This window comes from Schistocerca piceifrons, chromosome 2 (genome assembly GCF_021461385.2).
Source record: "Schistocerca piceifrons isolate TAMUIC-IGC-003096 chromosome 2, iqSchPice1.1, whole genome shotgun sequence".
Classification (NCBI taxonomy): Eukaryota; Metazoa; Arthropoda; class Insecta; order Orthoptera; family Acrididae; genus Schistocerca; species Schistocerca piceifrons.
The window spans coordinates 1,043,775,256-1,043,795,442 of record NC_060139.1 but is presented as its reverse complement, the minus strand read 5'-3'; the positions used below and the strand labels follow the sequence as shown (position 1 = coordinate 1,043,795,442).

General features: G+C 43.7%; 1 protein-coding gene across 1 annotated transcript in view; it reads right to left on the bottom strand.

Annotated features, from left to right (window-relative positions):
• Positions 1 to 19,649, bottom strand: part of LOC124777091 (gamma-tubulin complex component 5) — a 159,405-nt gene extending 139,756 nt beyond the window's left edge. The window contains exons 1-3 of the mRNA XM_047252369.1: positions 19,525 to 19,649; positions 19,210 to 19,422; positions 18,955 to 19,140 (exon numbers count right to left, since the gene is read on the bottom strand). Coding sequence (XP_047108325.1) covers positions 18,955 to 19,140; positions 19,210 to 19,422; positions 19,525 to 19,590 — 465 coding nt within the window. The 5' untranslated portion in view covers positions 19,591 to 19,649. The remainder of the gene's footprint in view (positions 1 to 18,954; positions 19,141 to 19,209; positions 19,423 to 19,524) is intronic.
• Between the last annotated feature and the right edge of the window lie 538 nt (positions 19,650 to 20,187).

Genomic DNA, 20,187 nt, shown 5'->3' with positions numbered 1-20,187 from the left:
GGCATGATAAGGCATCCTGCAAAACCTTACTAAAAGCCTTCTCTGAAAACTACCTAGAACAGATAGTTAGCAACCCCACTCATGATGGAATTATTGTCACAGAAGAAGCCGAGTAGCGCAGTCACAATAGTATAGTGGTTATGATACTGGATTGTTGCATGGAGTGTCACGAGTTCAAAACTCACCTGAACTGAAACATTTTAATTTCTATATTTGGTTCAGGTACATTCTAGTAGTGTCCACTAATGGCAAGCATCATTGTACTGGAATGTTCTGTTGCTGTATATATACTGTATGTGTTCTGGCCGGAGGCAGTTTGCTCCGTGCTCTTGTATGTGCAAGTGCCGAATAAACCTTCGTTAAGTGAAGTTAGTGGTCATCATTCATCTACTTATAGCTTCCTCTACATGACATTATTCTGGTGGAGATGCTGAGTATTGGTACTTGTGATACCGCACATTATCGATGACACAGTGGCTCCCATCAGGCCACGACAGAGCTGCCGTTTACGTGGCAAGAAACCCAAGTTCGCAATCTATCGGAGACAGAAGAAGAAGAGGACGTCACGATGACAGCAACTGTGTCCCACCACATGAGACATCCTTCCGGGTTCTCTGGTGACGATGGCCAAGATCCAAACAAGTGGCTGATGGTATATGAGCCTATAGCGAAATTTAACAAATGGGATGACACCGTGTGTTTGGCTAACGTATTTTTCTACTTGGAGGGCACTGCCAAGCAATGGTATGAGAACAACGAGGAGAAGTTCACAAGCTGGGAAGTATTCCAGGCGGAACTGTGCAAGTATTTAGGTGACACACATCGACCGAAGTGCAAGGCTGAAGATGAATTCTCCAGGAGGAACGACAGCATCCTACCTTCAAGACGTCTTGGAGCTGTGTAAAATAGTGGACCCCTGAATGAAGGAGGAAGATAAGGTTGCACATCTCATGAAGGGTGTTGCTGAGGTCATGTATCAAGCCCTACTCCTGAAGGAGGTTTCAACAGCAGATGACTTCATAAAATGGTGCCAATATATCGAGAAAAGTTTGAATGGGTTCCAAACGTCATATCGATGTCTGTGATGGAGGAAGCAACTGATTTCACAAAAGTTTTTCATCAGATAGTGAGAGAGGAAGTTCAGAAGGCACTAGGATTGCATGGCGAGCAAAAAACCGAGACACTTCAAGAGGTAATAAGGGAGGAAGTGGAACAGACATTGAACCCAATTTCTCGTCCTTCACTTTCCTTTAAAACGGTAAAAATGTCAAAACCCAGGCAAAGTTACATTCCTACAATGCCGCATGAGAAATCTGTTTGGGCACCAAAGAAGACTGTTGTCTGGAGGACCCAGGATAACCAACCAGTATGTTTCCACTGCGGACGACCAGAACATGTGGTGCGCTATTATTGAGAAAGGCGGCGGATATTTGACGATGCCCGTGCCAGAAGACAGCAGACCGATCTTAGCCGACGCCAACTCCAGGACGACAAAGATGAACAAGAAGATGTGGGTGCAGGATGACATAGGTCACCATCGCCACAAGCTAGCCCCTGGAGAGGGCGCTCCCTAACACACCGATCAAGGTCTCCATTGCCATTTAGAAGCTCCAGCCAATCACAAGGCTGCCGCAACCTGGAAAACTAAAGGGTGCGACCTTCCTTGGAGGCGAGGCCAATGAAGAGAAATATCTTCCACTGTCGATCACTAGAAAAGTGATAGGAAACTACGTTGATATCCTCATGGATGGCCGACCAGCCCACGCTCTTGTGGACTCTGGAGCATCACATTAAGTCATTTCGGAGAAGTACCATCGCCAGTTGCAGAAAACCGCATTCGTCGACAACAAAGCATCTCTGCTGAAGGTGGCTAATGGGAAATATGTAAAACCTACAGGAAGATGTGTCATTCGTGTGGTGGATATAGGTGGCCGTACACAGCCCTTAGAATTCATCGTCTTACAAGAGTGTACTCATGACGTCATTCTCGGATAGGACTTCTTGAAAACTTCTCAAGCAGTTATAGATTGTGGTCACTTTAAGATTATGCTAGACGAGATGAGATACTGTGGACAGGAAGATGCCCATCCGAGTGTGTGGAGGCTATGTGTGCTGGATCAAGTGATCATTCCTGCAGTCAGCGCTGGAAAGGTAGCTGTCATGTGTCATGGATCTTGTAGTGGGATGTAAGAGAAGCATACCACTGAAGAATAACTTGGTCATCCCAGCCACTGTCGTCTCGTTTCAAAACTGATTCTGTGAACTGAGGATGGTTGACTGTTGCCGAGAACCGCAGACCCTTCCAAGACACATGTGCGTAGCAAACGCTGAGCCATTAATTGCAGAACAGCTAAGCGTCATAGAAACCTCCCATGCCAAGTCTGTGGGCGAAATTAACGCTACCACTATGAGACAAGATCTTCTAGCTTGACTCTCACCAGATCTCACTAAGGAACAACAGAAGAAGCTACTTGCCATTCTTCAAGAGTTCTCTGAATGCTTCAATCCACAGGTGAAGAGCAAATTAGACAAATCGATGGTGAAGCAACGGATTAGCACTGGAGACCATCAACCAATAAGCCAGAGAGCATACAGTGTGTCAGCAACAGAACGTTGAGTAATTCGCGACAAGGTAGAGAAAATGATGAAGAATGACATCAATCAGCCTTTGCAGAGCCCATGGTCGTGACCAGTGGTTCTCGTCGCTTTTGTGTTGATTACAGGAAGCTTAACAAGATAACTAAAAAGGACGTTCACCCTCTTCCACAACCTGACGATACACTAGATTGTCTGAAGGGGGCTAAGTTTTTCTCAACCATGGACATGTACTCGGGATACTGGCAAATCAAAGTAGATGATGTTGATTGTGACAAAACTACATTCATCGCTCCTGAGGGCATGTACGAGTTTAAAGTAATGCCGTTTGGTTTTTGTAATCCACCAGCAACTTTTGAACAAATGATGGATAATCTTCTAAGGTCCCTGAAGTGGACGACATGTCTTTGTTATTTAGATGACATTATAGTGTTCTCAGAGACATTTGATGAACGCACAAAAAGACTGACGGCCGTTCTTAAGTGTCTCCAACAAGCCGGACTGAAAATTAATCCAAGAAAGTGTCGCTTTGGAGCAAAAGAAATCAAAATACTTGGGCACCTTGTGTCAAACAAAGGTGTGCAGCCAGACCCAGAAAAGGTTAGAGCTATAATAGAATTTCCTATTCCTAAAAGTATTAGAGATATGAGAAGCTTCCACAGATTGTGTCTTATTACCATCGTTTTATCAAAGACTTTTGTATCAAAGCCAGGCCACTCCAAAAGTTGTTAAAAGCCGATGCTAAATTTATCAGGGATGGTGGTCAACAAGATTCTTTCAATGTGCTGCAAGAAGCTCTGACGACTGACCCTGTACTTGGTCTGTATGATGAGAGAGCACCTACAGAACTACACACAGATGCCAGTGGGTATGGGATCGGTGCTGTTCTGCTGCTGATTTCGGATGGAAAAGAGAAGGTTTTTTTTTTTTTTTTTGGGGCGCTCAATTTCAATGGTCATTAGGGCCCAGACTACGTTAGGAATGCACCGCGAGGCACAAGTTTAAAACAGCAACTAAAAGGGAAAACACGATAAAAGATTGACAGGCATAGGATTTAAAAAAAAAAAAACAGCATAATCAAATGTCCTTAGACAGGTTTTTCAAGTTGATAAAATGAAGAACGCGAGCAGCTGCTCCTGGGTCATCCGCTAAAATGGCATCTAGAGTACATGGCAGGCCAAGATCAAGACGCAGTGTATTAAAATCCGGACAGGACGTTAAAATGTGGCGGACCGTCAGCAATTGCCCACATGGGCAGAACGGCGCCGGCGCAGCCGTCAGCAGATGGCGATGGCTGAACCGGCAGTGTCCAATTCATAACCTCGCCAAAACGACCTCCTCCCACCGAGAAGGGCGTGAGGAGGACGTCCAAGCCACGGGAAGAGGTTTCAAGGCCCGAAGCTTGTTGTCCGTAAGTGCAGCCCAATCGGCATGCCACAGCGATAAAATGCGCCGACAAATGACCCTACTACAATCTGATGAAGGGACACAACAAGAAGCTGTCCGAGGCTGGAGGACCGCAGCCTAGGCCGCGGCATCTGCAGCTTCGTTCCCAGGGATACTGACATGGCCAGGAACCCACATAAAGCTAACAGGAGAACCGTCGTCCACCAGCTGCTGAAGAGAGCGTTGGATCCGGTGCACGAAAGGGTGAACCGGATACGGATCACTGAGGCTCTGGATGGTGCTCAGGGAATCGGAGCAGATGACGTAAGCAGAATGTCGGTGGCGGCAGATGTAAAGAACAGCCTGGTAGAGGGCAAAGAGCTCAGCTGTGAAGACCGAATAATGGCCATGGAGCCGGTATTTGAAACTTTGTGCCCCGACAATAAAAGAACACCCGACCCCGTCATTGGTCTTAGAGCCATCTGTATAAATGAAGGTCATATTAATGAACTTCGAACGAAGTTCGACAAAATGGGAGTGGTATACCGAACTGGGGGTAACCTCCTTTGGGAGCAAGCTGAGGTCAAGGTGAACGCGAACCTGAGGCTGGAGCTAAGGTGGCTTGTGGCTCTCGCCCACTCTAAAGGTTGCAGGGAGTGAAAAATCAAGGTGTTGAAGGAGGCGACGAAAGCGAACTCCAGGGGGTAGCAGGGCAGAGACATACAACCCGTATTGATGGTCGAGAGAGTCGTCAAAAAAGAAACGATAAGACGGGTGGTCGGGCATTGACAGTAGCCGACAGGCATACCGACAAAGCAGTATATCGCGCCGGTAGGTGAGTGGCAATTCAGCGGCTTCAGCATCAAGAGTCTCGACGGGACTAGTATAAAACGCTCCGATCGCAAGACGTAAACCCCGATGCTGTATGGAGTTGAGGCGGCGTAAGATGGATGGCCATGCAGAGGAGTATACGAAGCTCCCACAATCCAATTTGGAGTGGACGATCGACCGATATAGGCGAAGAAGGGACAGTTCGATCCGCTCCCCACGACATACCACTGAGAACACGGAGGACATTTAGAGAACGGCTACAACGGGCAGCCAAATAAGACACATGTGGAGACCAGCTAAGTGTCCTGTCAAATGTAAGACCTAAAAATTTTGTTGTCTCCACGAACGGGAGAGCAACGGGACCGAGCCGTAAGGATGGTGGGAGAAACTCTTTGTAGCGCCAGAAGTTAATACAGACCGTCTTCTTGGCAGAAAAACAGAAGCCATTGGCGACACTCCAGGAGTAAAGATGGTCAAGAGAACGCTGAAGACAGCGCTCCAGGAAACATGTACGCTGCGCGCTGCAATAGATGGTAAAATCGTCCACGAAAAGGGAGCCTGATACATCAGCTGGGAGGCAATCCATTATTGGATTGATCGCTATGGCGAAGAGAGCGACGCTCAAAACTGAGCCCTGTGGCACCCCATTTTCCTGGCAAAAGGTGTCCGACAGCACAAAACCCACACGTACCCTGAACTGTCAATCCATTAAAAAGGAACGAATAAAAAGAGGGAGGCGACCGCGAAGGCCCCATGTATGCATGGTGCGGAGAATGCCCGCCCTCCAACAGGTGTCGTAAGCCTTCTCCAAATCAAAGAACACAGCCGCGGTCGGGCGCTTCCGCAAGAAGTTATTCATAATGAAGGTCGACAAGGTAACCAGATGGTCAACAGCAGAGCGTCGCCAACGAAATCCACATTGTACATTGGTAAGTAGGCGTAGAGATTCGAGCAGCCAAACCAAATGAGAGCTAACCATTCGCTCCATCACCTTACGGACACAGCTGGTAAGCAAGATGGGTCGATAACTGGAAGGCAAATGCTTGTCATTCCCCGGCTTAGGAATCGGTACAACAATAGACTCGCGCCAGCATGCGGGAACATGTCCCTCAATCCAGATGCGATTATAAGTACGAAGAAGGAAACCTTTACCTGCAGGAGAAAGGTTCTTCAGCATCTGAATACGAATAGAATCAGGCCCTGGAGCAGAGAACCGTGACCGGGCAAGTGCATTTTCGAGTTCCCGCATGGTGAAAGGGGCATTATAACTTTCACGATTCGAGGAGCGGAAGTTAGGTGGCCTAGCCTCCTCTGCCTGTTTTCGGGGGAGGAAGGCAAGGTGGTAATGAGCGGAGCTCAAAACCTCTGTGAAAAAGCGGCCGAAGGCATTGGAGACACCCTCAGGGGCCACAAGGGCGTCATTCGCAACCGTCAAGCCAGAAACTGGTGAGTGGACCTTAGTGCCAGATAGCCGGCGCAGGCTACCCCAGACAACAGAAGAAGGAGTAAAACTATTGAAGGTGCTTGTGAAAGCAGCCCAGCTGGCTTTCTTGCTTTCTTTAATAATACGACGGCACTGCGCACGTAATCGTTTATAATTGATACAATTCCCAACTGTAGGGTGGCATTTAAAGGTGCGTAAAGCACGTCGATGAGCACGTAAAGCGTCTCTACATGCTGCGGTCCATCAGGGGACTGGTACGCGACGCGGAGAACAAGTAGTGTGAGGGATTGAATATTCAGCAGCAGTGAGAATGACTTCCGTGAGGTGTGCGACCTGACTATCGCAGCTTGTGAAGGTTTGATCCTGAAAGGTCGCTCTGGGAGAGAAGAGCCCCCAGTCTGCTTTGGAGATGTTCCAACTAGTTGAGCACAGAGAGGGGGTATGATGCAGGAGGTGGATAACACACGGGAAGTGGTCGCTCGAATATGTATCAGAAAGTGCATACCACTCAAACCGGCGTGCAAGTTGGGTAGTACATATAGAGAGGTCTAAATGGGAATAGGTGTGAGATGTGTCCGAAAGAAAAGTAGGGGGCGCCAGTATTGATGCAGACAAGATTGAGCTGGTTGAAAAGGTCTGCTAACAGGGAGCCCCTCGGGCAGGATGCTGGAGAGCCCCAAAGGGGATGGTGGGCATTGAAGTCTCCAGTTAACAAAAATGGTGCAGGTAGCTGAGCAATAATTTGCATCATGTCCGCCCTGGTAACGGCAGACGACGATGGAGTGTAAACGGTACAAATGGAAAATGTAAAAGTGGGGAGAGTAATTCGGACAGCAACTGCCTGCAGGCCGGTGTGCAATGTGATGGGATCGTAGTAAATATCATCCCGGACCAGCAACATAACCCCTCCATGAGCCGGAATACCTACCACAGGGGGTAGGTCAAAACGCACAGAGGTGTAGTGTGCCAAGACAATTTGATCGCATGGGCGTAGCTTCGTTTCCTGGAGGGCTACGACGAGCAGACGGTGCAAGCGGAGCAGCAACTTCAAATCCTCTCAGTTGGAGCGAATGCTGCAAATATTCCAGTGAATAAGTGCCATCGTGAGAAGAATAGGAAGATGAAAGAAGGGGTCACCTCGAAGGCCGCTGAGGGCCTGGCTTCGAGCAAGCACTGCCGCCGCTATCAGTAGGCGGACAGTCATCGTCCATTGGTTCTATAGGTTCATCGGCCATCTTGTTAAGATGGCCGGGAGGGGGGGCTTCCTCCGCAGGTGAATGGCCAGATGTTCAGCTACCAGCGGTGCGGCCAGGCGAAACAGATGACGGCCTGGGGCGGCAACCGCTGGGTGGCGCAGGAGAAGAAATGCGCCGTGGCGGAGAAGGAGAACTGTGCTTCCTATGAGCCTTCTTGGAAGGTCGTTTAATGGAAGTACTGGTTGACGGCTGGGAGTTCGACATACGTAGGAAGTCTGCACGGGACGGTTCCTTCTTGAAGGCCCATGCATCTGACTTCTGGGTCTTCGTCTTGGCAGAAGCTAATGAAGGTGCTTGTGTCTGAGGGGTGACGGGAGGAAGAGGAGACGTCGACCGCGCGATCTTAGCACTGGCCAAACGGACGACCATGGTGCTGAAGGTCAGATCGCATGTCTGCGTCGCCACCTCCCTGGTAGTCCGAGGAGAGGCGAGGACAGTACTGTATTAACTCGCTGGGAGTAGCGTGGGCTTCCTACTAGCAAATAGCTTGTGAGCAGCCGAGGTGGACACTTTTTTTTTGACCCGAATTTCTTGGATACAGCGTTCTTCCTTATAGATGGGACAGTCGCGGGAGGACGCTGCATGGCCACCCTGACAGTTCACGCAACGAGAAGACGGAGGTGGACAGTCACCCTCATAGGCATCCCTGCCACAAGTGACACATTTAACCGCATTGGAACAAGACTGGCAAGTGTGATTAAAACGCTGACACTGGTAGCAGCACATAGGTGTCGGGACATAGGGGCGAACAGAAATAACCTCGTAGCCTGCTTTGATACGCGACGGCAGCTGAACACTATCAAAGGTCAAGAAAAGTGTCCGGGTCGGTACAAGGTCATTGTTGACCTTTTTCATGACCCAATGGACAGCCGTCACGCCCTGCTCAGTGAGGAAAGACTGAATCTCCTCGTCAGTCAATCCGTCGAGTGATCTAGTATATACCACACCACGAGACGAATTCAAAGTGCGGTGAGCCTCCACCAGGACAGGGAACTTGTACAGGAGTGTGGCCCGAAGCAGTTTTTGTGCCTGAAAGGCGCTCTCAGTTTCTAGTAACAAGGTACCATTATGCAACCTGGTACACGACTTGATAGATCCGGCTATGGCATCTACGCCCTTCTGGATAACGAAAGGGTTGACAGAGGAAAAATCCTTGCCGTCCTCAGATCGAGAAACTACGAGGAACTGTGGGGCAGGCGGTAGGACTTTTGTCACTGGTGGCTGGTCAAATTTCCATTTATGGGCAGAAGTCGAGAGAGAAGAAGAAGAGAAATTCATTGCGAAGGAATCCCCCATGATTGCCAGCGTCTCCGATGGCACGCTCCTTCCTTGTGGGGACCCTCTCAGAGGGCACTCCCGCCTTAGGTGAATGTTTACACCTCAAGTCACACCTCCCGAGAAACAGACGGAGGGACCAATCGGCATGGTCAGAAGGTATCAGCTCAGGCAATCACCCCTCCCTGGGCCTGGCCTTTACCAGGGGGTACATGCGTGCCTTACTTGTCTACCCAGGGCGGGGAATTACGCGTTACCCCGTCACCAGCTACGCGTGCGAACGCGTGGGTCGGCGTTCAGGCGCGCACAGGGAGGAAGGAAGAAGAGGAAAAAGAAGAGAGAGAGGGAGAGAGAGGACAGACTGTCTCAAACGCCGAGGCGGAGACCAGAGAAGGCAAGGAGGAGAAGGCAAGGAGAAGAAGGCAAGGAGAAGAATTCAAGGAGAAGGAGGCAAGGGAAAGAGTAAGGAAGACAGTGAGATGGAGAAGAACAAAGAAAGGAACCAACCAAAGGAAGGAAGATACAAGAAGAAGTGAAAAACCAAAATGACCGCAAATATAGGTCGTGGAACCGTTCATCTCCAGACGCAGGCGCTAACAACCCCCTTGAGGGGGAGGGACTCCTTTTAGTCGCCTCTTACGACAGGCAGGAATACCTCGGGCCTATTCTAATCCCCGGACCCGCAGGGGGGTGAGAGAAACTACTCAACTACAGAAAGAGAATGTCTTGCTGTGATCTGGGCCATGTGCAAATTTTGACAGTATCTCTATGGAAGGCCATTCAAAGTTGTTACAGACCATCATTCACTTTGTTGGTTGACAGGTCTTAAGGAACCAACAGGACGACTCACCAGGTGAGCACTACATCTTCAAGAGTATGACATTACCATAGTGTACAAAAGTGGAAGAAAACACCAAGACGCCGGCTGTCTCTCAAGAAACCCTGTGCAAGACCATCAAGAGAGTGACTGTTTCGCTGCACTCCAGGATCTCTCTGATGAGCAGATGAAGGGTACCAAGAGATCTCAAATTATGCTTGCCTTAAATCAGTGAGAGGATGTGAAAGGACAGTTTAAGGTAGTTAATGGATCACTTTGCAAGAAAAACTTTGATCCATTTGGAAATAGGTGGCTACCAATGATTCCTAAACACATGCACTTACATGTTCTATAGAAATTCCATGAGACACCTGAGGCTGGACATTTAGGATTTGTTAAGACATACGATAGGATCCGTAAGAGATTTTTCTGGCCAGGTTTATTTAGGAGTGTTCGCCACTATGTGTCGCACTGTCGAGAGTGCCAGAGGAGAAAGGCAGTTCCTCAGAAACCACCTGGCCGACTAACAATTTTCAGTGTCTGCTAGTGGCAATAGGTGGATTATTGTTTGCACTGATTATCTGACAAGCCATGCAATTACAAAAGCCAACGGATCAAGGGAAAGCTTTTCAATCAAATCTTGTGACAGAGATAAGCCGCTGGTGCAACATTACTCATCACATGACGATTGCCTACCATCCGCAAACTAATGGGCTTACTGAACACCTTAATAAGACCTTGGCCGATATGCTGTCAATGTTCGTCAATGTTGAGCAGAGCAACTGGGATGAGGTGCTACCTTTCATGACGTTTGCCTACACACTGCCAAACAAGACACCACAGGATTTTTGCCGTTTTTCCTGGTGCATGGGCGTGAGGCAGTGACGACGACGATGGACACTGTTTTTGTTACATCCTGATGATGTGGACTACATTGGCCAAGTGTTAACCAGAGCTGAGGAAGATCGGCAGTTAGCTTGACTCCGCACGCTGAAAGCTCAAGAAAACGATCGCCGAAGGTATGATGCGAGCCACCGTTCTGTTGTCTACCCGCCTGGTGACCTCGTCTGGATCTTCACTCCCGTTCGGAAGGTTGGTCTCTCTGAGAAGCTCCTCAGGTGCTACTTTGGACCTTATAAGGTTGTAAGACAGTTGTCTGATGTTACTTATGAAGTTGAAGATTTCGACCCCAACACAAGACGATCAGAGGTACGGTCCACGTCCTTCAAATGAAGCCCTATAAGGATCCTGCAACCCAGGGTAAATTTGAAGCTCCAGCGACATGCAACAAGCGGAAAGGTACTGAAGAACGTAGCAGAAGGGAAGTTCTAAAAAGAGCACCACCATGGCGAACTTCAGTCATCAGGAGTTGGGGTATGCAGGACAGATGACTCGTTCCTGGACTAGGAGGATGTAACACCAAGACGCTGTTCTCTTAAGGAGGGAGCAATGTCGCAGAAGAAGCTGAGTAGCGCAGTCGCTGTATTATAGTAGTTATGATACTGGATTGTTGCATAGAGGGTTGTGCGTTCAAAACTCACCTGAAATGAAACATTTTAATTTCTGTATTTGGTTTGAGTACATGCTAGAAGTATACACAAATGGCAAGAATCATTGTAATGGAATGTTCTGTAGTTGTATATATACCGTATGTGTTCTGCCTGGAGGCAGTTCACTCCGCACTCTTGTGTGTCAAGTGCTAAATAAACTTTTGTTAAGTGAAGTTAGTGTTTGTCACTCATCTACTTACACCTTCCTCTACATGTCAATATATTGAGTCTAATGGCAACAAACAGACCTGGCATATTTGAGAATTTCCCCGTCAAAACAGGTATCAGTGACCATGAAGTGGCTGTGGTAACAATGGTTAACAAAGTACAATGGACAATTAAAACAAGCAGAAAGATAGATATGTTCAGTAAACTACATAAAAAAATTAGTAATGCCATATCTGAATGAGAAACCTGAAAATTTCAGCACAGGTAAGGAGTATGCAGAGGAACACTGGCACAAGTTTAAAAGAGTAACTGACCACCTACTGGATAGATGTGTACCCAGTAGGGCATTTCATAACGGGAGGGAACCTCCATGGTACACAGTCACTGTACAGAAACTTCTAAAGAAGTAGAATTTGCTGCGTAATAGTTGTAAAACAAAGCATAAGGCTAATGACAGAGAGATGCTGAATTAAATGCATTTGGCTGTCAAGAGACCAATGCATGATGCCTTCAACGACTACCATAGCAGAATATTGTCAAATGACATTTCACATAATCCAAAGCCATTCTGGTCGTACATAAAGGCTTTTAGTTTCTAGTCCCTAGCGAATGAGACAGGACCTGAAACAGAGTAACAAAGCAAAAGCTGAAATGCTTAACTCTGTTTTCAAATATATCTTTACAAAGGAAAACGCAGGACAGCTGCCCTAATATAATCCTCGTACCACTGAACAAATGAGCCGAATAAGTTTTAATGTCAGCTGTGTTGAGAAAGAGTTTAAATCTTTCGAACTGGACAAAGCTCCGTACCCCAATGGAACCCCTGTCAGCTTCTGTACTGAAATTGCAGCTGAGTTAGTCCCTCTTCTAACTATATTCTATCGTAAATCCCTCAAACAAAAAACCTTGCCCAGTTCTTGGAAAGAGGCATAGGTCGCACCCGTCTACAAGAAGGGTAGTTGAAGTGATCCACAAAGCTACCGTCCAATATCCTTGGAACTGATTTGCTGTAGAATCTTAGGACATATTCTGAGGCTCAAACATAGTGAGGGGTCTTGAACAGAATGACCTCCTCTATGCCAACCAGCAGGGATTTTGAAAACATCAATCATGTGAAACCCAACTCACACTTTTCTCTCACGACATTTATTTTTTACTATTATTTATTTATTATTGATTCTTTGGATCAAGGTAACCAGGTAGATGCAGTGTTTCTTGATTTCCAAAAAGCATTTGACTCAGTATCATACCTACATTTATTGTCAAAAGTACAATCATATGAGCTATCAAGTGAAATTGGTGACTGGATTGAGGCTTTTTGGTAGGGAGAACACCACACGTGACCTTGGATGGAGAGTCATCATCAAATATAAAAGTAACTTCGGGTTTACCCCAGAGAAGTGTGTTGGGGCCCTTTCTGTTCATGTTGTATATTAATGACCTTGCAGACAACATTAATAATAAAATCAGGCAGATGCAGTTATCTATAATGAAGTACTGTCTGAGAGAAGCTCCATAAATATTCAGAAATATCTTAACAAGATTTCAATGTGGTACAGAGATTGGCAACTTGCTCTAAATGTTCAGAAATATAAAATTTTGCACTTCACAAAACAAAAAAAATATAGTATCCTATGATTATAATATCAATGAGTCACTGTTTGAATCTGCCAACTCATACAAATACCTGGGTATGTAGGGATATGATCTCATAGGTTCAGTCACGAGTAGAGCAGGTGGTAGACTTCGGTTTATTGATAGAATACTGGGGAAATACAGTCAGTCTACAAAAGAGATTGCTTACAAATCACTCATGCAACACATTCTAGAATACTGCTCAAGTGGGACTAACAGGATATTGAACATATACAGAGAAGGGCAGTACGAATGGTCCCAGCTTTGTTTAATCTATGGGAGAGTGTCACAGAGATACTGAAGGAACTTAACTGGCTAACTCTTGTAGACAGACAAACTATCCCGAGGAAGTCTATTAACAAAATTTCAAGAACTAAAAATAAATTTCATGTGACTAGGGCCTTCTGTCTGGTCGACTGTTCGCCGGGTGCAAGCCTTTCGATTTGATGCCACTCAGCTACCCAGCTACCGTGGGAGGGGGAGGGGGCGACGTTTCAAGAACTGACTTTAAATGATTACTCTAGGGATATACAATGCCCTACATATTGTTCACATAGTGATCTTGATTATAAGATTACAATAACAACTGACAACTGCACATACAGAGGCATTCAAACAACCATTCTTCCTGAATGAAATTTTCACTCTGTAGCGGAGTGTGCGCTGATATGAAACTTCCTGACAGATTAAAACTGTGTGCCGGACCAAGACTCGAACTCGGGACCTTTGCCTTTCGCGGGCAAGTGCTCTACCAACTGAGCTACCCAAGCACGACTCACGACCCGTCCTCACAGCTTTAATTCCGCCAGTACCTCTTCTCCTACCTTCCAAACTTCACAGAAGCTCTCCTGTATACCTTGCAGAACTAGAACTCCTGGAAGAAAGGATATTGCAGAGACATGGCTTAGCCACAGCCTAGGGGATGTTTCCAGAATGGGTAATGTTCAGTTATTCAATGCATTTAATATCTGATCAGTGAAATCATATATAGCATTTTCTGTAGAAAAGCCTTTCTGAAAACCACACTGACTTTTGTTTGTACTTCATTTTGATAAATATGTGATTCTACTCTTGATTATATCACTTTTTCAAAAATTTTGGATAAAGCTGTCAGAAGCAAGATTGAGTGGTAGTTGTCAGCACGAGACCAATCTCCCTTTTTATGCAATGGTTTAAAAACAGCGTATTTCAGTCCATCTGGAAAAATGACGTGTTTTAGTGAGCCATTACATATGTGGCTGAGAATCCTACTTATCTGTTAGGAACAAGCTTTTAGTTCTCTGATGGAAATGCCATCAATTCCATGTGAGCTTTTACTTTTAAGTGAATTTATTATTTTCCTAATTTCAGTAGGAGAGGTGGTTTGAAAAAAATTCAGTTTTATCAAACTGCATAGGTATTGCCTCTTTCATATACTGCCTTGCATTTTCTAATAATAGCTGGATCCTATTTTCTCTACAACACTTTAAAAACTATTATTAAGAGTGTTTTCTACTTCTGACTTCTTGCTACCGAATTGTTCATGGTATGAAGATGGTCTTTCCGAAAGAACATATACCACTGGTGATCTTGCAGCTCTCAAAGGTAAAAACTGCAATGAATTCAGACCTTTCAGCTGCTGACAGGCGTCGATAAATACCATCGGGGACAGTTGAAAATGTGTACCCCAACCAGGACTCGAACCCGGGATCTCCTGCTCTATCCATCTGAGCCATCAAGAACACGGAGGATTGTGCGACTGCAGGGACTTATCTCTGGCACGCTCCCCATAAGACCCACATCTTCAATGTACAGCCCACTTTTCACTGAGTTTGATAGAAATGCAGCCCTCTTGTGCTCTAAGTTGCCCTGTTTCCCTTTTAACAATATTCCAAATTGTTTTAATTTTATTACCAGATGTACTAATCTCCGACTTTTTAGTAACTTTTCTTAATACAGTGCAGTAGTTTTTATAATGTTTCACTGTTTCTGAAACATTACTCCTCCTACCTGTAAGATAAATTACCCTTTTCTGTATACAAGATATTTTTATTCTTTTAGAAAGCCATGGCTTTTTAGGTGGTTTATTACAATTATATTTCACTGTTTTCTTAGGGAAACAGTTTTCAAATATACTCACAAAGGTATCATGAAATAGGTTAAATTTTAAATTAGCATCAGATTCCCTGTACGTCTCATCCCAGTCTAACTGTTGCAAGCTTTCCCTAAAATTTTCAATTGTTAAACTGTTAATCGAACACTTATTTTGGAGGACTGTTTTGCATGACTGTGTGGAGTTATGTCATATACTGTAACTACCCATGCATCATGATCAAACATACCATTCTTAACAGGAAAAGTTTTTATCCAGTTAAATTTACCTTTGTCTATAAAAACATTATCCATCAGTTTGCTGCTTCCCTGTACCACACATCAATAATTGACGTCAAACTGAAAGAATCGAGTAATACTTCAAGGTTAAGCTTTCTATCTGACTCTTTTAGAAAAATCTACATTGAAATCCACACAAACAATAATTTGCTTCCCTGTGTCTGACAGATAGCACAACAAAGAACCCAAGTTTTTCAAAAACAGCTGTCAATTTCCCAATGGGACCTATACATGGCTACAATCATAAAAGTACCATTATTTAGTTTAAGCTCACAAGCAAATGCTTCTATATGTTCCTCTACACAAATTTTTTTTAGTTTCCTAATTTTTCACACTATGACAGACTTTAATAGATATGGCAACTCCTCCTCTCTCCCTAGTGTCTCTACTTACATATGCTGCAAACTTATATCCATCTACATTTACCATTTCCATACCTGTGACTATATGATGTTCATGGTACCTCTCTTCCAACCTCAGTTTCTAAATGTTCGAAACAAACAAGCTCATCTATTCTGTTTTTCTAATCCCTTAATATTCTGATGCAATATACCAACATTATTTTTCACTGTGCCTTTACAAGAATCTTGTAACATATGAACATTATTTTTCAATGTACTGTTATGAGAATCTTGTGATATTTTAACATCTCTAGTACCTGCCTCTCTGAGCTTCTCATTGAGCTTGATTTCAATCAATGGCGGATCACAGGACACTGATCTTAGCCTAAAAGAGATATACTCCCATGAGTTTCAGTGCCCGCCTCCTCCCCCCCCCCCCCCGTTTTCCACCTTAAAGATTTTGCCATCCTTCCAACCAATTTACCCTTCCCTTTCCTACTGAGATGCAGGCCATGTCTTGGGAAGTCCCATCTACCAATACCATCAACAGGAACCAAACATATGCCTGACAAAGTAGCCGCCTGAAGCAGACTCCTGACAAAGCTGTTCAACTGGGGCCAATCATAGTAATGAAAGCAATAATCAAGCCAACATTTGTATCATTCATTGCAGCTGCTGTTTTTACCATGTCACATTGAACATTGTAGCCCTGATCGCTATCAATACTGTTTCCCGCTCCACCTACTACCACAACACAATCCTGGTTTGTGGAACCCTTGCACAATGATACTACATCCTCTATCACTTGGCTAAGACATGCACTGGGCTTGAAAATACATGTGACCAGGTACCTGTCACCTAATTTTTCCTGCAAGATCTGGCTACAACTTAACAAGGTAACTTTCCTCCCACCTACCTTCACCCTTCTGCTCCCTTGATTTCATCAGTTCCTCTTTAGCACTATCCAGTTCAGCCTTAAGGGCTCTAATCTTCCCTTCCTATTCAGCTATTTTACTATCCCTTGAACATATTCTGCAATACCATGGAAGAGACCAATTTACTTCCCCAATTCCCATGTCACTACACCAGACAGCTGCACAGATCTCCAGAACTAACTTTCCTATGGCAGATCAAACACTTCTCGCTCATGGTTGTTTACAATATTTTTACAAAATTTATCTGGACAATAAAAGTAATATTTTACTAACTACAGATCACAAGAGTCGCTAAAGGTAGCATGGAACGTTAATATATGCATATATTATTACTATAGTAATGTAATGCACTTATACTAAGGTTAAAAATCAAACTTGTATATCTGAAAAATTAGACCTAAGATCTCGTATGCGCTATATGTACTTTACACATTTTGAAAGGAAATAAAAGGGACAACTTAAAATCTTTAATTCCTTGAGTAGATATGGGACTACTAAACATATGTCTGATGAAAACAACCTAAATTCTTCACTTAATACTTAAGCAAATGTCTTAAATTTGAACGTAAACCTACGTCAAAAGTATGCAGAAGCCAGTCCTTAGGTTGCCTTTTTTTTTTTTTTTTTTTTTTTTTTTTTTTTTTTTAGTAATACTTTGCAATGAGTAAAACCTTCAAAAGATAATATGAAACAGACTAACTTCCTTGTGGTGTAGTATTAACTTAATTGACAGTTTTTATAGAATTAACTACTTATCTTCACGAGCCCAATATTCAACTATGTGCAGTCTGCACCAGAGCTCCATCCATTAAAATATGCTCCCCAATCAGGAAAAGGTGTCTAGCTTATGTTTCAACAAAACATTAAGGTCTTTAAGATAAAGTTACTTCCTTCACCTAGCTGGCCCATCACTCTCTCAAGCATACCCTAGAAAACCTAACATCCTATGGGTACTTGTAAATACCATTAAGATTCCTGGTGGTGATGATGCTGTACAAACAAATGAGGTATATTTAAAAGGAAGTGTAATCTTAACATTCGCGTTGTTTGTATCAGCTTTTGCAAGTGACATTCTGAATGTATGTGTTAACAGTAAATTTGAATGTGTTACCTTACATAGATATACTATGGATGAAGTTATGCACGTTTCCATTTAAATCTGTAAATTTTACAAAAATGTGTTTTATTAGTGAAATATGCATTTCTTAAGTTATACAACAGTGTGTACCCGCGACACTCCCACTTTCATACTTCGGGAATTAGTTAACAATAATGTTAAGTTTTGCAGGCTATACAGTTTTTGAAAAAATTTTAAGATGTGCTTTTTATAATCAAATTAAAAATTTATATTTTCATTTAAATTTGAAAAAAATTTCATTTCAACTCCATACTGTGTTGCATGTTATAGCAAATCTCACAGAAAATACTGCAAAATGACTTTATCTCATTAGTTTAATTAGTATGGCAGTTGGGTGCTGTTTGGAGGTTTCTGACAATTTCACATTGCTGTATTTTCAAAATGGGTTGTTGCATTTTAATAAAATTGGGTATTTTCCTTTTTCTACATGTACACTACCTCTATGCCAAGTTTCATCAAAATCTGAGATAAGAAATAAAATCATTGTGCTGATTTGACATGGAATGATTCACTTTCTTACGTAAAGATGAGTTACCCCAGAACATTATCCCACATTTCATTACCAAATGAAAATACGCAAAATATGTCAACTTACTGATTTGTCTCTGCCCACGATTCGCAATGATTCTAAATGCCAATGAGGCTGAACTAAGTTGTCTTTTCCAGTTTAAATTGTCATAAATATGAACCCCTAAGACTTCTGAAGTCATCCTCCCCCCCCCCCCCCCCCCCACACTTTTATTATATTCTCACCTTGGGTTACACTCAGTGGTGTAGTACCCCTAGATGTGCATAACTCCAATATGTTGTTGCTTTTCAAACTTGACAGTGAGACAATTTGTGGAAAACCAGTCAATGATAGTTTTAAGAACATTGTTTAGCACTTCTTTTGTTATGTTTGTATGGGAAATCATTTACAAATACGAGTAACAATAGTTGGTACAACACTGAGTCTTGGGAAACCCCATACATGAGTAATTTTAAAACCACTTCTGTTCCCCATAAGATTATCTCTACTCACAGAGAAACTACAGCACTTTTCTAACATGGACATATATTATTTCTCAATAAACTATTTACACAGGTATAATAGAAGGGGCGCATTAAGTATACAACATCACTAATATATGAACGACGCAGCACTACAGTAACAGAGTTTTTTTTACACAACATAGTTAATAATATAAACAGCTAAAACTATGCACATACTTACATCTGAATCATCCTTGTACGGTCTACTAAACGGAGCAACTCCATCCATTAAATATGCTCCCCAATCAAAGTTCTCGTCACCATTCTTTTCTTTTACGGGTTCTGGCGTTTCATTAGGTTGAATTTTATTGGTTGGTCTGTTTGCCAAACACAGCAAGAGCCATAACATTGACCATCGCTCGTCGCACTGAAAAGTAAAACAAGTCTGACCATATATGTTCATGTTTTACCTAAGGCATCAGGAACTAATGCTTACGTGGGATGGATCTTCAAATTTCTCATCTGTTAAGAACTTTTCAAAAAGCTCCGACAATCTTTTAGAAGCTTGCAAATGGCCATGTACAAAAAATTTCGTCACTATCCCATCCATAGCTTTACGAACTTTTTGCCCTTCGACAGACACGCAGCGATGATACAAAATATTTGATAATGCATAACTTTCGCACTGTCTAAGGTTCTCATCATCATCCTGCAACATTAACAAAAGCAAATGTCATTCATCGGTTATCCGCTTCTAGAGATTTTCTCTGTTTTTTCCCGATGGCAGATAGATTACAAAATATTGGCTTACTTCGAAACCAGTTAGCTGTTTCACCAGCTTCCTAACATCCTGAGCCAACTCTTCTTTATGAGACATGACAAAAATTAACCTCAAACGACCCACCACTTCAAACTGTTTGCGGCTTTGCGCTGTTATTCTGTTTCTATACACTGCTGCCACCCTGACATTGCCTCTTTGCTCGTTCTCACTGACATTTCTTAAAAAGCAGTAGCCATGATTTCTTTGTGAAAACTGTACCGTTCAAATTATATGCAGATTTCTTTCGTATGACATATCCCATTGAAATAAAAATACCTACATAATTGCACCGCGTCTGCCACCTTAATCGCTCTCCGTGCAGATGAACGATGAGACAACACTGTTTGGCGCAAGATTCAAGTGATTTGATGTCAAGACAAGATGGAAACATCTTAAACTGATAATTTGTCGTCTCACATCATTGAAGGTGCATATGGGATGCAACTGTGGTAGACGGTAATAGTGTGATCATGATTTAAAGTGATTTTTCAGAATATGTTGTATTATTTACTTCTCTGTCATAGCTCGCATCATGTTGGAAGGCGGCCCTATTTTCAGCCGTCCTGCGCATCTGCTAGTAACGAATAAGATTCGTTCTCTTTCCGAGCGGCTAGACGCGAGTGACAAACTGGACTGCGAGAACCTCTCTCCTAC